Raw genomic sequence first — 21530 nt, 5'->3', positions numbered from 1 at the left:
TGTTGCTCTCTCTCTTGTGTAGGAAGGTGGATATCTGACTATGGTTACCCCCAACTTTTTGCCTGGTGTTTTGCTGGTTTTTCGACTTAGTTTACCTGGGACCCTGCTATTCAGGGCCCCAGGCCTACTGCTCTCTCTGTAAAATGGATTCCATGTACCTTAGGTACATATCTAATTGGATACTGAGTCACCTTATCAGTCCCTGTACAGTGTACCTTAGGTACCCAGGGCATAGGTGTACCCAGGGACTACCAGGGGCTGCAGCATGTATTATGCCACCCCTGGCTGGCCATCCAAATCTGACACAACTGGCTGCACGACAGCTGGGGCAAGGTGGTGTAATCACCCTTTGCTTTAGATATAGTATTTCTATATCTAACCCTAAAATGGACACATATATTCCGATCAGTCACTCCTATGGCAGCCCTTATCAATCCTGAAGGCAGATTGCTTGGAATTATGTGAGATGGTGCTCTGGCATGAGCTGAGCCCGTTTGCAGCTTGCGGAACCAAGTCCTAATAGCTGTTCCATGATAACGCGTACCATATACTCTTAAGTGCATTATAATCCTCGCGGTTATTTGCTATCTTTGGTATCGCTTTATCAAAACATGTCGAGTAAGTTGTCATACGAATCGGAATACTAACCCCTCGCCAATTCTGGCGACGGGGTTAGCATTCCACCCTTCTAGAGGGACACGACATGTATGTAACTGTGAACCCCGATTAAAGCTAACTCGAGCCTCATCATCACAAAATGGATGCTGCCACCACAGACACAAGTCTGACCTCCTGCTGCTGGGAGTCCTTCCAGCGAGGAGTGCTTGGACAAAGGGTTTCCTGTCAGGGGCGGTGCTAGCACCATCCCAGACAGGGTTTTGTGTATCCCAGGTAGGCAGGGCTGAGAGGAAGGTGACTGCAAGTGGCACCCCGGTGCTCACTGTGCATATGCCGGCTTGAACCAGTTCCAGGGACACACCAGCCCCTGAGCTGGGGAAAGTCCGGACAAGGGAGAGGGGTGTAACCACCCCCCTCCTGGTCCCACCCATGGGCAGGACCTAGTCGCGTGCCAGCCCCTTTTCTTAGAATAAAGGTAGGAGCGGGCCCCCTTCCCAAATTAGATAATTCTGAATCTTGAACTACTTTCCACGAAAGGAACTCTTGACTTTTTCTGAAGACTCTCCCTTGTGGCTAAGGAGTAGCCACCCTGCACCCGCAGGCACCATCTAAGCATCGCGGTTTGCTGTAAGTCCATCCTCCGGATCAAGACTGCCCAGCTCGACGAGACCCGGATTCCCTGGCATCTCTGACCTCTACCTGCATCATCAGCCCAGCTGAGATTCGTGGGTGTGACGAGACCTGAGGGACCGGCCATCTTCAAAACTGCATGACGCTTAACCAGCACGACCGCCGAGGGATCCTCGAGTGAGTGCTTTGGGGTTTGAGAAGCCCTAACCCTGAGCAGCTCCTGCACCGAAGTCCAGCCCCCCAGCATCCACGAGATCTGCGTGGGGCCCTTCTGCTCTTTGCTGCTCACCGCGTTGTCCGGTCACTTGCCTGCTGGCTAGTGGCCCTCCTGACGACGTACCACGACGATTTCACCGCTGGTCTGGTTGCTCCAGACTGGCCCTTGCTTCCTTCCAAAAGAGGAGCACCCCGGACCCTCCTGGTCCACTCCAGACGCCATCTTGACTCCACCGCGTGGGCTTGACTTTGCCAAGGTTTGTTGCCCCAATCCTGGGTCCAGCATCGCCGACAGCAGACCCCTGCGTGGGACAGCTCGCACCTCCAGCCTGGTCGCCGACAACGCCTCCTGGTCCGAGGGACAGCAGAGTCCAGCGTCGCCCACTCACCTGGTCGAGGTGACTTCATCTGGTGCCATCCTGGTGCCCACCTAATCACTGGCTGGTGATTAAGAACTGAGTCCCCTCTGCTTTCAGGTCGTCTCCATCACCGATCCAGGCTTGGATCATATCGAACATCTTCACTGGTTGCCTGCCAGCAACTTCTTCTTTCAGGCTCCATAGACTACAACGAGGATTCCCGACGTCTTTTGAACCCTATGCAGCCGCAGCCCCTGGGCTAGGTAACCCGAGCATTTCGGTGCTCAAACGCAGGTTCACTATCCAAGTGTCCAGATCCTTTTTCGTTTTTAGTCTACCTAGTCGGATTCGTCCGATAACAGTAACTTAAGAAACACTAGCCTCCATAGACTTTGTCCCGCATCCCGCGTGAGAGTGCACACTCTGCACCCGATCTCCCTAGGCCTCCTGCTCCTAACCTTAGGGTTCAGTAGTGTAGTCCTAGCGATCCTGAAGCCTCTGGATCTTGTTACTTACCTGCTAGTATTTCGCATTCCACTTTTAGTGTATATGGTTTTTCGTGCCCCGCGGGCATTTGTGTAAATTGTGCGACTTAAAGTATTTTCGTAAGAGTTTTGTTGTGTGCTTAGCTACCTGACTCATAAGAGTTCAGGGTAGACTTGTTATAAATAAATATCCTTTATTTTCATAACAACTTGTGTGGAGTCCTTTCACTTGGTGTTCAAGGGGTATATGTGATGATATAACAGCTGGCTTAACACGCCCTCTAGAGTTTAGCCTAAAGACTGCTCTTGTCCATGCTACTAGGATAGCTGGTCTAGAAGGTTGACTTACAACCAATCATCAATAAGGGTCGTTTGGTATGATACACAGTGATCACTAGAATAGTGAGCACTATATATCAGGCCAACTTCTCACACCTTGTTCAAAGGGTCGTGCTTTATTTACACACATCCTCCAACCCAACACCCTTTTTTTAAATTTCTTGTTTTTTGCTGTGTCTAGTATCGATTATAAGCATGCCCCAGTGCAGAGCTTTTTGAAATACACACATCGAGGCCGACCAAACTTAGCCCCACAACTCGTGCCTATGCTGCCACTGTCGGGTGTTGTCGTCTTGCCATGCTCAAACCGCAATGCGCTTTCTTTCCATGCCACCACACATCGAGGCCGACCAAACTTAGCCCCACAGCTCGTGCCTATGCCGCCACTGTTGGGTGTTGTCGTCTTTCCATGCTCAAACCGCAATGCGCTTTCTTTCCATGCCACCAATATCAATGTGAAAAAAAGGTTCGAAAAGCATAGCGTAATCGGACAGATATTTGTATAACAATCCCTCCTGCTACTGGCATTCTCCCTTCTTTTGTACGGCCATTAACACTTACTCGTCACAAGATGCTCCAAGTGTGCTGTCTCCACTGCCAGTCCTCCGACAATACCCTTTTGGCTTTTAGGACGCCATTATCTAGCTGTGGTTGCAGTTCACATGACCGCCATCTCGAGCTCACGTTGTACGTCCTAGACAGAGTAGTAGGACCCATGATGAACAGTCTACGTCTATAAACAATGTTCGCCATATTGGAAAGATCACATTTACTAGATACGAGAAAGGAAACGTGTGCACAAACTCGTGGCGATATTGTTCTATTGGCCCAAAAGTTCATTGAAATCCCGAAATACATGGAGTTTAAACAAATACTGAAAAAAGGGATTTTTATCTTATTACATGAATCGGCCAAAAATAAAAATATGTTGCATTTTCATTGCACATGTGCGCGCTATTCCATTCTAGTTTAGAGTCAGAATATCGGGTCCTATATCATTTTGCTTGCTTACCAAAGATTATTCATTCAAATGAAAGGTTGTACCAACCTCAGAGTTTATTGCCATTCTAGATATTCTAAAAGGCTGCATGTATCCAAAAATAGGAACAAATACTTTTCAGTCTATCTCAGGAGTTGTTTCTTCAATGATATTCAGTCCCAATTGCTTTTTTTAGGTTCAGTTAATACATGTCAGTGCTCACAGGGTATTAATCTATATTAGAACCAAACCCCACCATCATGCTTGATTAAAGAAGCATGGTAATAGAGACCTAATACATGTATTCCAGGGTGCAAGTAATCACTAGACATTATCTTCTCAGAATGCCCTGTAGTTGGAACCAATGAATGCGTACGCTTTCCTAGTAGCTATCAATTCAACGCTCATACATTTAAAGAAGACAAACAGGTGAAGAAGAGTTGCTCTATTTTCCTATGATTATAGCTATGTCATTAGTGATGCGAAAGCTGCATGGTTGCAGTGGTACCAGCCATTTAGTCCGTTTTAAGACATGTTCCAATTATATAGTTTGGTGCTGGTAATTTTACACATTATAGTTAGTTATTATGATACATGCAGCCTCACTCAGCCTCACATCCTCACATCCTCACCCTCACACACTCACCCTCACACCCCCTCACTCACCCTCACACACTCACCCTCACACACTCACACACCCACTCACCCTCACACCCCCTCACCCTCACACCCTCACACCACTCAGTGCTACAACACATATGTGTGTGTAGGTGCAAATGCAATGTTCTTGGATTTTCGTCGCAATAAAATACACTGAACATAATCTTCAAAAAATGTATTTACAAATGTTTAAGCTATTGCCATTATAAATTACAATAACTTTTATTTAAGTATTAATTATTTACAAAATTAAAAGCCATTGTTATTTGTAATATCAATACATCTAAGTCACGTAAATACAACACACATTGCATTACAAATGCTATAGGTGTCACATTTGCGAAAGTTAAGACTATTGACATTGTAACTGACAAAGCTATTAATTTTGCTATTTTCAAAACCAACACATAAATTAAAAAAGTGTCATTTACAGTGTCATTTACAATACAATACAATACGAATCGCTCAAACTTTCCTAATGCGAAAAGTTAAAAGTATGGGCATTGTAAATCACAAAACAAAAAAATAAAATGTGATTTAGAAAACCAATAGCTCAAACCTTCCTACTGCGAGACCTATTGGCAACGCCAGTGCTTGTTTATGTATCAGTCTCGATCGAAAACGACTCAGGGTAGGGCTTAAGATGTTTGATTAATACGCATTTGGCTCAGCCATGACATGTTTAAGGAGAAGGGGGCTCTTAAGACTTTCAATTAATTACTTTTTTTTTTTTTTACCCTGAGTCATCGCTACCTGCTGCTATAGGCTAGTGCTCTTTTGTGACTTACTTTATAAATACGAACGTACTATAAGAAATTACTGGTGTCGATCTTTTCAATTCTTCCATATTGAACACCATATATCTGTGCATTGACACTTTGAAATATTACTTCCAACGTGTGCCCAGGACTTGTTGCCACACCAAAATGGTCTCCAACTCTACCACTGCTTTTCCTATAGATTTGCATGCTATTTTCCAGACATCAGTCATGACCTTCCATAGCATACTGTGAATTTAGCATTGTTAGCAGAGTTGCAGCCCTAACTTCTATGAAATCGAAGCTATAAAATTTCCAGCTGCAATGTCTCCTTTTTTAGGTCTCGCCTAGGCAGCGCGCATGCGCTGCTCTAGGAGATGACCTTTAGAAATTGGTCAGCTCTTTTCAAGCACTCGTGTTTGTACCGGCATCTACCTTGTGGGAGCGAGCAGCAGCACGGACGGCCATGCTAATTGCAAACAGATGGCCCACGCGCCGCTGCTCGCTCCCGCAAGGTCGATGCCAGTGTAGGAGAGTAGGGTCTGCAATCCTATGATCACCCAGACTTTTTGCTTTTGTTTCACTGGTTTACGACTTTCTCGGGCTGTGGGCCTGTCAATCAGACCCACAGCCTAGCTGTTCTCTCGCTAAATTGATATGTGTACCTAAGGTGCATTACCCAATTGGAACTGGGCCACCCTGTCAGACCCTGTAACTCAGGGCATCGGTGTACCCAGGGCCTACCAGGGGCTGAAGCATGTATTATGCCACCCCTGGATGGCCATCTAAATCTGACACAACTGGCTGCACGACAGCTGGGGCCACGTGGCGTACTCGCCCGTTGCTGTAGGTGTAGTATCCCTATACCTAACCTTAAAATGGACACCCGAGTTCCTCTCAGTCACTCCTATGGCAGGCCTTGACAATCCTGAAGGCAGAGTGCATGGAACCGTGTGAATTGGGCTCTGGCACGAGCCGAGTCCGGTTGCAGCTTGCGGAACCAAGACCCAAGGGCTGTTCCATGATAACGCGTATCATATCGGTAACTTCGGTATCGCGTTATCAAGACATGTCGAGTAAGGTGTCATACGAATCGGGCTGCTGCCCCCTCACCAATTCTGGCGACGAGGTTAGCATTCCGCCCTTCTAGAGGGACACGACATGTACGTAACTGTGAACCCCGGTTAAAGTTAACTGAAGCCTCAGCTCCACAAAATGGATGCTGCCACCACAGACACGAGTCTGACCTCCTGCTGCTGGGAGCCCTTCCAGCGAGGAGAGCTTGGACAAAGGGTTTCCTGTCAAGGGCGGTGTTCGCACCGTCCCAGACAGGGTTTGTGTATTCTGGGTAGGTAGGGCTTTGCAAGAAGGTGACTGCGGAGTGGCACCCCGGTGCTCACTACGCATCTGCCGGCTAGAACCAGTTCCAGGGGCGCAGCCCCTGACCTGGGGAAAGTCCAGCAGGGGGAGAGGGGTGTAACTACCCCCCTTCCTGGTCCCACCCTTAGGGCAGGACCTAGTCATGTACCCACCCCTTTCTTTAGGATAAAGGCCGGAGCGGGGACCCTTCCAAATCAGATCATCTTTGAATCAAGAATACTTTCTACGAAAGGACTTCGAGACTCTTCTCAAGATTTCTCCCTTGTGGCTAAGGAGTAGTCACCCTGCATCCGCAGGCACCAGCTAAGAACTCTGCGGTTTGCTGCAAGTCCTTCCTCAAGGATCCGACGGCCCAGCTCGACAAGAACCGGCTTCCCTGGCACCTCTGACCTCTACCCACGTCGTCAGCTCAGCTGAGATCTGTGGGTGCGACGAGACCTCGAGGGACCGGCCATCATCAAAACCTGCACGCTTTCTTAATCAGCACGACCATCGAAGCAATTCTCTGGTGAGTGCTCTGGGGTCCGAGAAGCCCCGACCCTGAGTAGCTCCAGCACCGAAGTGCAGTCTCCCAGCATCTCCACGATCTGCGTGGGGCCCTTCTGCTCGCTGCTCAGGACGTGGTCTGGTCACTAGCCGCTGGTTTGTGCCCTTCTTTGACGACGTCCGACAACCAACGCTGCTGGTCTGGTTGCTCCAGATCGGCCCTTGCTCCCTTTTTCGAGAGGAGCACCCCGGACCCTCCTGGTCCACTCAAGACGCCATTTTAGGCCCACCACGTGGCCCTGAAATCTGCCAAGGCTTGTTGCCCCAATCCTGGGCCCAGCGACGCCGATAGCATCAACCTTCGTGGGACAGCTCGCACCTCCATCCTGGTCGCCGACAACGCCTCCTGGTCCGTGAGACTGCAGAGCCTAGCGTCGCCCACTCACCTAGTCGAGGTGACGGCCATCCGGTGCCTTCCTGGTACCCTCTGACTACTGGCTAGTAGTACGAACTTGGTCCCCTCTGCTTTCAGGTATCAACGATCACTGATCCAGGCTTGGATCTCTACGAACTATTCATCACTGGTCGCCGGCCAGCAACTCCTTTTCTTCCGGCTCATGGCTCGTCAGCGAAGACCCCCGACGCCTGTAAGACTTGTGCAGCCGCAGCCCTCGAGGCTAGGTAACTTCGGCATTTCGGTGCCTGCATAGCCTCCTTACTCTAGGGTCCCGAGTCCCTCGCTTCCCACTTGCCTTATCGGGTCCGCCCGAGACCACTAAACTTTCCGTGCCCTCGGGCACTTGTTCTAATTGGGCACTTGAAGTATTTTCTAAGAGCTTTTGTTCTGTGCTTAGTACCCTGTCCTCATAAAGAGTACAGGGCTGTTGTGATTCTAATAAATATACTGTTTATTTTCATAACACTTGTGTGGTGTCCTTTCACTTGGTGTTCAAGGGGTATGTGATGGTATTACAGCTGGCTTAACACGCCCTCTAGAGTTTAGCCCGAAGACTGCTCGTATCCACGCTACTAGGATAGCTGGTCTAAGGTTGACTTACAACCAATCTCCATAAGGGTCGTTTGGAACGATACATAGTGGTCGCTAGAATAGCGAACGCTGCATATCGGGCCAACTTCTCACAGCCAGCACAAGCACAAGTGCTTGAAAGCGTTTCAAAACACCCAGACATTTACGGGATTGTGTTTGCAGCCAGAAATGCAGTTCCTGGCCGAAAACTCAGTCCGCCTTTCCTGATTCTGCCCACTGTCCTTTCAGGATGGCTTTTTATTAGAACCCGTCGCCCTGTTTTGCATGTGAATGTCACAGGCCGGACTTCTGTGCACGTGAAAAAGCGTTTACAGTTGAAAGTGCATTTAAACGTTCTATTTCTTAAAGTTTTTTTTTAAACGAAGGATGAGAGCTGCCTCCTGCTTTTCAAACTATTATTTCTAGTTATAAATGCAACAGGGTAAAGGTAATTTCCGTTAATTAAAAAAGGTTGTGGGTGTCCTCCGCATTCATTTAGGTGGCTACTCAGCGCCTACTGGCCAATACACCCTTTCTCATGGCACAGGTATTTCGAAGACTCCGTCGTGGCCTCAAGAGGTTCCCCTTTTTACACAGTAACAAAACTCTCGTTGACCCCACTCAGTTGTCCTTTGACCTCCCCAATTGTTAGCGCCTTGCGTCAAGAGCTACAGACTCTGCCCCCGACCACAGCTCCTAATGCGTCATCCTTCCTTGTTTTGGTGAAACCAAATGCAACAGTTCCTTTCACTCCCTCCCTCCCTTCTCCTCCCCACTATTGAAACGTTGCTGACTGTGGGCGTGTAGGGAGATGTCGCATCTGTGGAGCAACAGCCAAAACACAAGAACAGAGCCAGGGGATGTGACAATGACCTGCGCTGCCCCCCCGGTGCCCCAGTGTTGCCCCCGGGATACAACCGCCCATAAACCAGCAATATATATGTGGCCACATGACAGCGCTGAGCCACTTGACACTGGCACACAATGAGGGAAGTTGAGCTCCAAGACAGAACACACAGGGAAAAAAACATTATAACCCACCCACGTTTCTCCACACCCACCACCAACACACTATTCCCACCCCACAACCATTCAAAAGACCCCTCCTACTCGCCACGATCTTCAGACTCACCACCCTACCGCTCTACCATCCTCCCCCAGCCACCAACCCTCACTATTATCTTGCCGCACTCCAGGTCCGAACCATACACCCTCCCACCAGCGCCACATTCACCAACGCAACCCCCATCCTGCAAACATCCAGCTCTACACCATCCAAGATGCGAATGTCATTCTGCACCAGCTTCATCCGTGCTTCAAACTCAGCTGCCACCCTGAATTATCCATGCTATCATCCCCACTCCAACCCACCAAGCTATCAACTCTCACAAACACCTTGCTATAAATTGTGCCTGTTATTAAAGCATATGTAAATGAATGTGTGCCGGGGCAGTGCCGAGCATTGATGCGAAGTTAAGCTACAGTGTCCAACTAGGTATGATTGGTTGTGACGTATAATTAAAGCACATTTATTGCAAGGACAACGTTTGTAAAAAGAATAAATACATGGATTTAGACCACACATGTAGAATGATGAATTGTATGTGTAGAAAGGAACATAAGACATTGGCAGTAATCATGAAACAAGCATTGACATAACCACTATGTCTCACTTTTGGGACCTTATAAGTATTTAGTTATGCAGCACAATATCCTTGTGCAACAACATCAACTGTTGCATGGCTAAACACTTATAAGGTCCCAAAGGCGAGACGTATTGGCTATGCCAGTGCTTGTTTTTGTTGATGTTGATGGAGCTCTTGAAATGGTACAATAATAAGTAGTTTTCAAATGATTTCATATTTTCCACACAGTGCCTGGTTGTCTATTCATGTCTATTTTTAATTTATTTTTAGACGGTCTTTGAGGAGATCATATTTTTATATCATCTTTTTATTTCTTTATTTACCATTTTCTATAACGCTCCTGCTACTCAAGTTTTCAATACAGATACTTACCTTTACCCATCCTTGTATGAAATCTTTTGCTACTGGAATTTAAATGCAAAGGTAAATGTGCTGGAATGAGTTTCCTGCTGCCACTGAAACTGGGATTGAGTTGCAACGTGCTTGTTGTTCCTAAAGCTTAGCTCTATTTCTAGAACATTTTGGGAAATTGTGTTTCGTAATAGTGGCCACAGAGGTGCTTGCATGTTTATTCCAACAACACTCCTCGGATATAAGCGTTAGCATTAAGAGACCCTTTAACCCAAGGGTCACATGAGCATAATCCATGCACATCTGGGGCTGTATTACAAATAGGCACACTCTTTGCGTCAAGGCACACCTTCATATTGGTGCAATGAGCCCAAAAAGTGAAAAAGTGCCATATTACTGATAGTGTGCCGCCCCTAAGGCAGACGGAACTCGCAGCTGCCCAGGGATAGTAAAGTAGTGAAAAACAGAGCGGCTGCTTAAAGCAGCAGGGATCTCAGAAGCGGGTAGGATTTCACCACTCCTCTCTACAAAAAGCAAAAGCTTTTCCTAATAAGAAGTGGCTCCAGGATACTTGAAGGGGCTGTGAGGCGTACAAAAGCCTACTTTTACTTCAAAGCCACTTTATTTTTGGTTTCTCGTCTTTAACTGGCCTTTAATTGTCCTTGTGGGGTTAATAGGGGACCTTGTTCTCCTGGTCGGTTAATCTTTGTTCAGCTCAGGACTCTTGATAACAGGTCATTATCCCACGAAGAAACAAAAAAGACCAAAGGTAAGTGTTTCCGTCACACTACCCGTCTTTTAAATTGGGGAAGGAAAGTGAGGGATCACCAAACTTAGCGCAATCCACCACTATGTGCTGTGTTACTGAGAGCGGGAGAGGGTTGTATGTGCGACAGTACTAGGGACTACTGGTGTCTTCCCCGTCCGCGCCTCCAGCCTCTCACCTCCTGAACAGCCCTTGGAGACGCACGCGTACCTGAGTAAGCCACGCTTCTCCAGGAGTGTGGTGGGTGGCTCGCTGGTTCTTCGGCCTACTGGCTTTCTTCTCCGGCGTCTCCTCCGGAAGGCTGGGGTTGATTCTCTTCTAACCCGTTCCCTGGTGGTTCGTCTTCCGTCTCTGCTGTGGCGTCCTTTCCTCCTCCTTCCTTTTCCGAAGCTCCTATAAGGACCTGGCTTCCACCCACGTGGGTGATGATAGCGTTTTTTGGGGCGGGGCTCGAGAGTTATCGACTCTGCTTAAGGAAGCCACATTGAAAGCTGTCTGGAACGTTGTCTTCCCAGGTGTCCTATTCTCCCATCCAAGCTTCCGCATTTAGAGGCTGTGAAAACAGAAGGAGTTTTACATGAGGTGGGACACACCACCATTCGTCCTCATCTTCCTTGGACCCCAGCTGAGAGAGGCCCTCTTCATGACAGGTGCCCTCATACTCTGACCTATATAGGTCACACGGGCACCAAGAACTCCTATGTAAGAGTAAAAACCCCTGGATGTGAAATGTGCACACTATTGGGCACCATAACGCTAGAACAGATGAAGTAATTAGGGTATTCAACTTAAAGTCCTGATGAGTTGCCACAGACCCGTTCAAGCCTAATTGGGCATGAAGCATGTTGGCTTTATTTTAGGACCACAAGCTAATCCCCACACTCCATTTGTTCACATTTATGTTTTAAACTTGGATTAAACAATCTCTGAGAATAAATCTCCAGTGAAAGGGTTGTCCGTAGTCAATTTTAGATCATATTCCCCCCCAGTCTACCACACTTCCTTCACAACTTCATAAAAGAGCACAGTCTTATGCGGTGGACCACACCAATCCAAATGGGCCTCTTTGGGGCCCACTGGGTATTGCAGCGCCCTCCCAGTGAAGAGCACAGCCCAATGATGAAGCATGCAATCTTGGTGGGTGAGGGCTTGCACATTTGAAAAGGTGTGCCCAGTGACCGAAACAATTGTACCACTGTCTCAAATTGGGATCCAGTGGACGAGTGGAACTGCACACTCATTTGGGTTTGCTATTCAACCTGGTGCAACAAAGGACCAACCCTACAAGTTGCTCAAGTTATATGATTACACTACATTGGTGTTGCGTTCACATGGGAGAGTCACTCATGATCCCTAATAGAGAAGACCCCATAAGTAGTTGCCTCAATTCGTTCTACCCTTTATATTAACACCTAGATTAGACGCCATGGAATAAGGGGTTAAGAAAGAAGAGTCTTAGAGGAGGGATAAAGAGTGGACTTGGGGTTTGGGGTTGGCCCATTTAGTGGTGAGAAGTATCTGATTGAAATATGGAAAGGCGGAGAGCTTGGCTGGGTGGTGATGTGAGTGTTTTACAGTACCCAATAAGAGGGAAGCATGAAGATGCACTGAGTGGAAGAGGAGAAAGGGACTTGGAATGTTGCAGTAGGGTAGAAGAAAGGACGTAGTTAAACAGATGCCTGCCACAGCAGTTTAGTAGGTTCAGTGCATTTTAGGTGCTACTAAAAATAAACCGTCTCAACAAGAATGGCAGCAATTTCAGAAGTAGGTAATGTCACAAGAAAGCCTCATGGACCCCCACTTTGAAATCGCACTGTAGTTTACATTCCCTCTCCTACACCTCCTATCAGTGGGCATCAGTCAAAGATGGTTAGTTGCTCCTGAGCTAAGAAGAAGAAGAATGGAGGGCAAAATGATCTCTTTTTTAATATTTGTTCATTGATTTTACTTGGCACAAACGCTTGTGTACATCAATACCTGGTCAGACGGAATTATTGGCAGATATATAGCACATGTATAATGCATTATTGTCTACAGCTGGCTGTTAAAATCCAGACAGGGAACACGTAATTGTTCGTATATAATAGTTTATAACAATCCTTAGTAGTACAAGTTGGGTCTGGTGGCACAGTGGACTAATGATTCCACTGCAGGGGCCTGTGTTCGACCTCATGGTTACAGGTTCAAATCCTGGTGGGTCCACTCAGCCTTTCATCCGTCTGATGTCAACTAAATGAGTGTCATTGAGTTGAGTAACATCTGTTATTCTACGGGTGAATGTGTGCTCTACAAATACACATGTTATGTTATACAAGCATGAGATCAACTGGTTCCTAAGAAAGAAAATTGCAAAAGAAGAAAAACAGAAGCACAACATTGCCTCCCCAACACAGCAACCCCTCCCCCCACCCACCTAATAGAAATACATACCCCTCAACATGCACTGCAGGATCTGTCCCTATCAAGAGGATCTCATCTGTTCGTATGTATATTGGAAATATACCAATAAAAAGGTTTTACAAAAAAAAAATCAAGAGGATCTCATCTGTTCAGCAGAGCCAGTCAGCTAGGGCTAGTTGTTCTTTTAGGGAAAATGATCTCTTGAGCAAGAAGTTTGTCTTGTAGATATTCTCTGATCCTCTGTAAATCCCATTTTCTAACTGGCTATTAAATAATCAATTAACAGTTGATCAGAGACAGGATTCACCAAAAGATATAACCATTAATTTGTCAGTGTTGTTCACATGATGAATTTTACTTCTGTTTGGAACCCTATACTAATTTATTTGTCCTGCTGTCCTTTACTCATACTCAGAAATTGTATGCTGCCATGCATGAACCTGATGGAGTGGCTGGAGTGAATGCCATCCGAAAAGCGGAACCATCTCTCAAAGAGCAGATCCTTGAGCATGAAAGTATTGGATTGCTCCGAGATGCCACAGCTTGCTATGACAGGGCTATCCAATTGGAGCCAGACCAGGTAAGCTGTAGAACATACCCAACTATCATGCTTAATGAAACTATGTCACAGATTTGTAACATTTAATATAGTGAGTGTAGTTTGTGTATTTTAATTCGTTTGAAAAGATGTTCTATTATGTTTGCCTTTCTCACCATTGCCCAAACTACTGCCCACTTCTGCCCAGTGTTGGATAGAACAAATTACTTTTTCAACCATTCCAAGAAATATGGAACTCTTAGTCATTAATTTGTCCTCTACATGCACTCTTTTCCTCCCACAGAGTATCTTCACCATCTTTTCGTGCATACCGTACTGAACATGTACCATGTATTCCTGTATTCAATATCCTAGAAGAAATGACATTGATGACTTCTACATTTAGCTGTCACCTCAGGAGAAGGCTAAAAAGCAAACTATCCTCCCGTTGACCACATCACATTACTCATGACGGGCCATGCCTCCCTTAACGGAGCTAATGCCTTATGCTACTTTCAGGTGTAGCTGCAAATGACCACTACTCTCCACTGGTTTTCTCCAGCAACAGCGCTTTTCTTCTTTCAGCGTTTCATTGGATCAACCTTCAGGTACTACTTATACAATCCACTAAATTCAGCCTGCCGGCCATTTATTAGGTTGAGCCTAGCATTGCAGCGCATGCGTTGCTTGCTTTGCGAGGCATGCTGTTTTAGGAAATTTTATAGAAGTGGTCTGGAAGGCCGCCCATATTTTTCATTGGCTGGCGTCATCGTCCATGGTAAATGCTGGCTTCCGTTTGATAATGAGGCTTCTTAGTCCCTCCTTGTTACTGCCCTGTCTCCTTTTGGGACTGCCCATCAGGACTGGCTCTTTTACTTGCAGTGTTATACTGTCTCCTTAAATTAGTCGGTAAGCATTTTTTTTCACAATGGCGATGGCTTGTTTACAATGGCGTTGGGCTGCTGGAACAGCGTTGGGCTGCTGGCCGATGCTCTCCCTCCACCGCTGAGCTCTGGCAGATGTTACCACACACTTGAACAGGAACCATCTGAAAGAAACACGTTAGTGTTAGATTCCTTACCTTAGAATATCCCCAGGCGTCAGTCTGGATCCGGAAACTTTTGCGTAGCAGTACCCCTGCGCGCCGGTAGGCGTCGTCTGCAGGCGTCCCCTGCGGCTCCGCGTCCGTCGTCGGCGTCGTGCGCCGTGATGACGTCGCTGGAGTATATAGACGCCGCCTCCGCGCGCTGACGTCAGTTCTTCTTTTTTCCGCGCCAGCAAGCGCAGATCCGAAGAGCAGTACTCCGGTCTTTTGACCAACTTTGTTCAACTCTATTACTCTTTTTGTGCCTGGTAGGATGCCCGGTTTCAAGAATTGTGACGGGTGTGACCGCACGATGTCGGTCAAGGACCATCACCGACTCTGTCTCCGGTGCCTGGGCCCCGACCACGACGTGGACGCCTGCGTCGACTGCCGGGCCCTCACTAACAAGGCTAGACGGGAGCGGTCCCGCAAGCTGCTTGAGCTCCGGGTGTCGGCCCCGCGTCAGGAGAGGTCTCGGTCCGGCCGGAGGTCCAGGGAGCGTTCGAGGGAGCGGTCGCGGAGCCGCGCCGAGCGCTCCGGAAGTCGTCACCATTCGTCGGGCTCATCAGGTAAGAAACACAAGAAGTCGAGGCGTCGTCATCGTACCCCCGACTCTCCCCGACGCTCGCGTCGCGACGCGGCCGGGGGTTCGGGTGACCCCAACTCCGCGGCTCCGCGTGAGTCGCCGGCGCGGCCTGCCCCATACCCTCCGGTCCCTGGGCACGGTGCGACGCCTGAGGAGATTGAGGCGTTCCTCATGGCCATGAGGGCGCTCAGTTCTCCGACGGGGCCTACGGCGCCTTCGGGCCCAGTGCTGCCGTCCGGAGGCCCTGGCGGGTCGGGTGTCCCTGGCTCGACGCCATCGGGTGCTCCGTGCCTGGTGCCGCCGACGGCTCCGACCCCGGCGCCGCAAGGGCCTTCGGGGTCGACGCCGGCTGGCCTGCCGGCTGGTTCGGCGCCGATTCCATCGCGGTTGCCCCCGACGCCGCCCCCGCGCTGCGCCGGTTCTCCTGTGCCGGCTTCGGCCGGCGCCGGGGGTCCGGCGCCGGCTCCGGGCGGCGCCGTCCCCATGCCCTCCCCGAATCCGGACGCGGAGTCGGACCGGCGTCGATCGACGCCGGGTTCGACGCCGATGGGGCCTGTGAACCCCGAGGAGCCGGTCTACATCGTTGACTCCGAGTATGGAGAAGATGAAGAATACGGGGAAGGTTGGGAGGGGTCTGAGGACCCTCTGTCACGTGAGTGCCAGTATGACCCGGACTGGACAGGTGATTTGGGGGATGCCAGTGGTCTGGACGATTCTCCTAACCCTGGTTTTGTCTCTCCTCCTTCTGTGGAGTCAGTGGAGGGAGCTGCATATTCAGTGGTGCTGATGAGGGCTGCCAAGTCCTTACACCTTGAGCTCCCCGTCGCGGCCGTGAGGCCTAACATCCTCACTGAGGTCTTCAAACCGCAGTCATGCCCTCAGGAGCCTCTGCTGCCGTTTAACGAAGCCTTGTCAGACGTTCTGTTGGGCACGTGGTCCAGGCCCGCTTCAGGTTCGCCTGTTGATCGGAACGTGGCCAGACGCCACCGTCCTTGTCCGGACGACCCCAAATTCCTGTCCGCCCATCCCACTCCAGAGAGTCTGGTGATCCAGGCCTCTACCTCCCAGTCCGCATTCCCGTCGGCCCCGCCCGATCGGGAATCCAAGAGGTATGACCAATATGGCAAGAAGGTCTTCTCGTCCCTGAGTCTGGGACTGCGGTCTTGCAACACCGCATGCCTCTTGGGCCGCTACACCCACTCTGTGTGGGACACGGTCGCGGAAGTGCTGCCAGAATGCCCCATGGAGGTGCGGGCAAAGCTCGGCAAGGCTGTGGCTGAGGGCCGAGACGCAGCTAAATATTCAATACGGTGTGCTCTTGAGTTGACCGACTCGCTGGGCAGAGATATGTCAACGACGGTGGCGATTCGTCGCCACGCCTGGCTGAGATCCGCCAACTTTTCGGCCGATGTCCAAAATGCCTTGATGGACATGCCGTTCGATGGCTGTCGCCTCTTTGGTGACAAGGCGGACCACGCGCTGGAACGGTTCAAGGACTCCAGGGTCACGGCCAAGTCCTTGGGTCTTTCGACCCAGCGCCAGCAAACGGGTTCGTTTCGCTCCTTTCGTGGCCAAGGAAGGGGCGTCCCCACACGTGCTGCCAGCCACGCACCGCAACAATCCTTTCAACGCGGTGGCTGCCGTGGAAACCGCCGTGGCGGCGGTCGGGGTCAACGGCGGGGTCAGGCCACACCTCCACCTGCAGCAGCTGCCTCCAATCCTCCTAGTCCGTGCTTTCGGCCCCATGTGACGCCAGTGGGTGGCAGGGTTCGCCATCACCACGCTCACTGGCGCACAATCACGTCGGACAGGTGGGTGCTGCAACTCGTCCGAAGGGGCTACTCCCTCCCCTTCGAGACCACTCCTCCAGCCATGCCACCGCAGAACCACCGTGTGTCGGGGGACCACTTGACACTTCTGCAGGAGGAAGTTACGGCCCTCTTGGCCAAGGGGGCCATCGAGCGCGTTCCTGGGCCAGAAGTAGGGCGTGGTTGCTATTCCCACTTTTTTCTGGTACCCAAGAAGGACAAGGGGGGCCTACGTCCTATCTTGGATCTAAGGAACGTCAACGGCTTCCTCCGGAAGGAGAAGTTCAAGATGTTGATGTTAGCTCAAGTCTTGGCTGCTCTAGACCCACAAGACTGGATGGTAGCGTTGGACTTGCAGGATGCCTATTTTCACATCCCCGTCCTGCCGGCCCACCGGCGTTACCTGCGGTTCACGGTAGGCCAGGAGCACTTTCAGTTTATCGTGCTTCCCTTCGGCCTTACCAGCGCCCCACGGGTGTTCACAAAGGTGATGGCGGTGGTCGCAGCCCATCTGCGCAGGTTGGGGGTTTCAGTCTTCCCCTACCTAGACGACTGGTTGTTGAAGGCGGGCTCGCCCCAGACAGTCGTCCACCACCTTCAGATGACGGCAGACCTCTTGCACGACCTGGGGTTCTCCATCAATGTGCCGAAATCACACCTGTGTCCCTCTCAAAAGCTCCTTTTCATCGGAGCGGTTCTGGACTCTGCGCAGTTTCGGGTTTATCCTCCGGAACGGCGGGTCCGGGATATACAGGCTTTGATTCCCATCTTTCAGCCGCTATCCCGGGTTTCGGTCAGGTTGACGCTGCGGCTGCTGGGACTGATGGCTTCCTGCATCCTTCTGGTGCATCACGCCCGGTGGCGGATGCGGGCTCTGCAGTGGGACCTGAAGTTTCAGTGGGCCCAGCATCAGGGCAACTTGTCCGACCACGTCTTGATCTCGGAGGGCACTGCGAGACAACTGCAGTGGTGGCTTACGGACCGCGATTGGGTCAGAGGCAGATCCCTCTCCCTTCCCGGAGCACGTTGTTGTGACGGACGCGTCCCTCCAGGGCTGGGGTGGCCACTTGGGAGAGGCAGAGATCAGAGGCATCTGGTCTCCGGCGGAGTCCCGGCTCCATATCAACCTGTTGGAGCTGCGGGCGATTCGTCTAGCACTGAATGCATTCCTCCCCTTTGTCAACGGGAGTGTAGTGCAGGTGTTCACCGACAACACCACCGCCATGTGGTACTGCAACAAACAGGGCGGAGTGGGGTCGTGGACCCTTTGCCAGGAGGCTCTGCGCCTCTGGCAGTGGCTGGAACGTCAGGGCGTGACCTTGACGGTTCAACACCTGGCAGGCTCTCTGAACGCCAGGGCGGACGAACTCAGCCGTCGGTGCTCGATGGATCACGAATGGCGTCTGAACTCGGACGTGGCGCAAGGCATCTTTCTGCAATGGGGAGAGCCTTGGTTAGATCTATTCGGCACAGAAGAGAACGCGCAATGTCATCAGTTCTGCGCGTTGGAGTTTCCAAGACGGCACTCGCACGGCGACGCCTTTCGGCGCGAGTGGAGTTGCGGTGTGTTATACGCCTTTCCGCCTATACCACTTCTGCCCAGAGTGCTGAAGAAGATCAGGCGCGACCGGGCCCAAGTTATCCTTGTGGCTCTGGACTGGGCTCGAAGGTACTGGTATCCCGAGCTACTCAGCATGTCAGTCGGTCCCCCGATCCGCCTGCCCCTTCAGGAGGACCTTCTGTCGCAGCAGCAGGGGACGGTCCTCCACCCGAACCTGTCCAGTCTCCACCTCCATGCTTGGAGATTGAGCGGCGGCAGTTGAGGCCATTTGACTTGCCTCCTGAAGTCTGTGATGTAATTCTGGCAGCCAGGCGTCCCTCCACAAAGTCGGTATACGCCTGTCGGTGGAACAGATTTGTGGCATGGTGCGCAGCAAAGGCTGTGGATCCTCTTTCTGCCCCTCTTTCGGAGGTTCTTCTGTTTCTTCTTTCTCTTGCCCAGCAGGGCTCTGCTCTGGGCACTATCAAGGATTCAGAAAAGGGGGTGGTGATGAACAGAGTGTCTGAATTAAGCAGACCACTCTTACCCAGTCCAAAGATCAGGGCTTGATCCATCACCGTTATTTATCTCACTGCCCCATCCCAGCTCAGAACCTGGCTATATGCAAATCAGTCTGTCCCTGGCCCAGTGCATCATGGGAACAGGGCAGACTAAACTACCAAGCCAATTCTTCACCAGAAAGGAGACAAGCTACCGTTGACCGGTTTCTGGCATTTCAGCCGTCTTCGGCCCGGCTTGCTTGAATCCTGATGGAGCAGTGAGAAAGGGACTCATGTCTGAGTATACCCTGCCACACCTATAGTGGCCAAAAACGATTCAGAAAAGGGGGTGGTGATGAACAAAGCTTGTTTCCTTCCCAGTGTAAGAATTGGCTTTTGTAGTTTGGTTTGCCCTGTTCCCATCATGCACTGGGACAGGAACAAACTAATTTGCATACAGCCAGGTTCTGAAACTGGGATGGTGCAGTGAGCTAAAAAACGGTGTTGGATCTAGCCCTGATCCCTTGACTGGGTGAGAGCTTTCTGCTTAATTCAGAGACTCTGTCCCTCACCACCCCTTGTTGTAAATATTTTTGTCCACCCTAAGCGTGGAAGGGTATTCTCAGATGTGAGACCCTTGCTCATTGCACCATCAGGATTCAAGCAAACCGGGCCGAAGACGGCTGTAATGCCAGAAACCGGTCCCCGGGAGCTTGTTTCCTTCCCAGTGTAAGAATTGGCTTTTGTAGTTTGGTTTGCCCTGTTCCCATCATGCACTGGGACAGGAACAAACTAATTTGCATACAGCCAGGTTCTGAAACTGGGATGGTGCAGTGAGCTAAAAAACGGTGTTGGATCTAGCCCTGATCTCTTGACTGGGTGAGAGCTTTCTGCTTAATTCAGAGACTCTGTCCCTCACCACCCCTTGTTGTAAATATTTTTGTCCACCCTAAGCGTGGAAGGGTATTCTCAGATGTGAGACCCTTGCTCATTGCACCATCAGGATTCAAGCAAACCGGGCCGAAGACGGCTGTAATGCCAGAAACCGGTCCCCGGGAGCTTGTTTCCTTCCCAGTGTAAGAATTGGCTTTTGTAGTTTGGTTTGCCCTGTTCCCATCATGCACTGGGACAGGAACAAACTAATTTGCATACAGCCAGGTTCTGAAACTGGGATGGTGCAGTGAGCTAAAAAACGGTGTTGGATCTAGCCCTGATCTCTTGACTGGGTGAGAGCTTTCTGCTTAAATCAGAGACTCTGTCCCTCACCACCCCTTGTTGTAAATATTTTTGTCCACCCTAAGCGTGGAAGGGTATTCTCAGATGTGAGACCCTTGCTCATTGCACCATCAGGATTCAAGCAAACCGGGCCGAAGACGGCTGTAATGCCAGAAACCGGTCCCCGGGAGCTTGTTTCCTTCCCAGTGTAAGAATTGGCTTTTGTAGTTTGGTTTGACCTGTTCCCATCATGCACTGGGACAGGAACAAACTAATTTGCATAGAGCCAGGTTCTGAAACTGGGATGGTGCAGTGAGCTAAAAAACGGTGTTGGATCTAGCCCTGATCTCTTGACTGGGTGAGAGCTTTCTGCTTAATTCAGAGACTCTGTCCCTCACCACCCCTTGTTGTTAATATTTTTGTCCACCCTAAGCGTGGAAGGGTATTCTCAGATGTGAGACCCTTGCTCATTACACCATCAGGATTCAAGCAAACCGGGCCGAAGACGGCTGTAATGCCAGAAACCGGTCCCCGGGAGCTTGTTTCCTTCCCAGTGTAAGAATTGGCTTTTGTAGTTTGGTTTGCCCTGTTCCCATCATGCACTGGGACAGGAACAAACTAATTTGCATACAGCCAGGTTCTGAAACTGGGATGGTGCAGTGAGCTAAAAAACGGTGTTGGATCTAGCCCTGATCTCTTGACTGGGTGAGAGCTTTCTGCTTAATTCAGAGACTCTGTCCCTCACCACCCCTTGTTGTAAATATTTTTGTCCACCCTAAGCGTGGAAGGGTATTCTCAGATGTGAGACCCTTGCTCATTGCACCATCAGGATTCAAGCAAACCGGGCCGAAGACGGCTGTAATGCCAGAAACCGGTCCCCGGGAGCTTGTTTCCTTCCCAGTGTAAGAATTGGCTTTTGTAGTTTGGTTTGCCCTGTTCCCATCATGCACTGGGACAGGAACAAACTAATTTGCATACAGCCAGGTTCTGAAACTGGGATGGTGCAGTGAGCTAAAAAACGGTGTTGGATCTAGCCCTGATCTCTTGACTGGGTGAGAGCTTTCTGCTTAATTCAGAGACTCTGCCCCTCACCACCCCTTGTTGTAAATATTTTTGTCCACCCTAAGCGTGGAAGGGTATTCTCAGATGTGAGACCCTT

The 21530-nt window shown here is 50.1% G+C and overlaps 1 protein-coding gene across 2 annotated transcripts in view; it reads left to right on the top strand.

Annotated features, from left to right (window-relative positions):
• Nucleotides 1–21530, top strand: part of ATR (ATR checkpoint kinase) — a 566179-nt gene that overhangs the window by 286441 nt on the left and 258208 nt on the right. For both annotated transcript variants that reach the window (XM_086943714.1, XM_086943713.1), the window contains exon 29: nucleotides 13516–13680. In XM_086943714.1, coding sequence (XP_086799840.1) covers nucleotides 13516–13680 — 165 coding nt within the window. The remainder of the gene's footprint in view (nucleotides 1–13515; nucleotides 13681–21530) is intronic.

This window comes from Lissotriton vulgaris, chromosome 11 (assembly GCF_964263255.1).
Source record: "Lissotriton vulgaris chromosome 11, aLisVul1.2, whole genome shotgun sequence".
NCBI lineage: Eukaryota > Metazoa > Chordata > Amphibia > Caudata > Salamandridae > Lissotriton > Lissotriton vulgaris.
The sequence above is the reverse complement of the archived record's forward strand: the minus strand, read 5'-3'. Positions and strand labels throughout refer to the sequence as shown.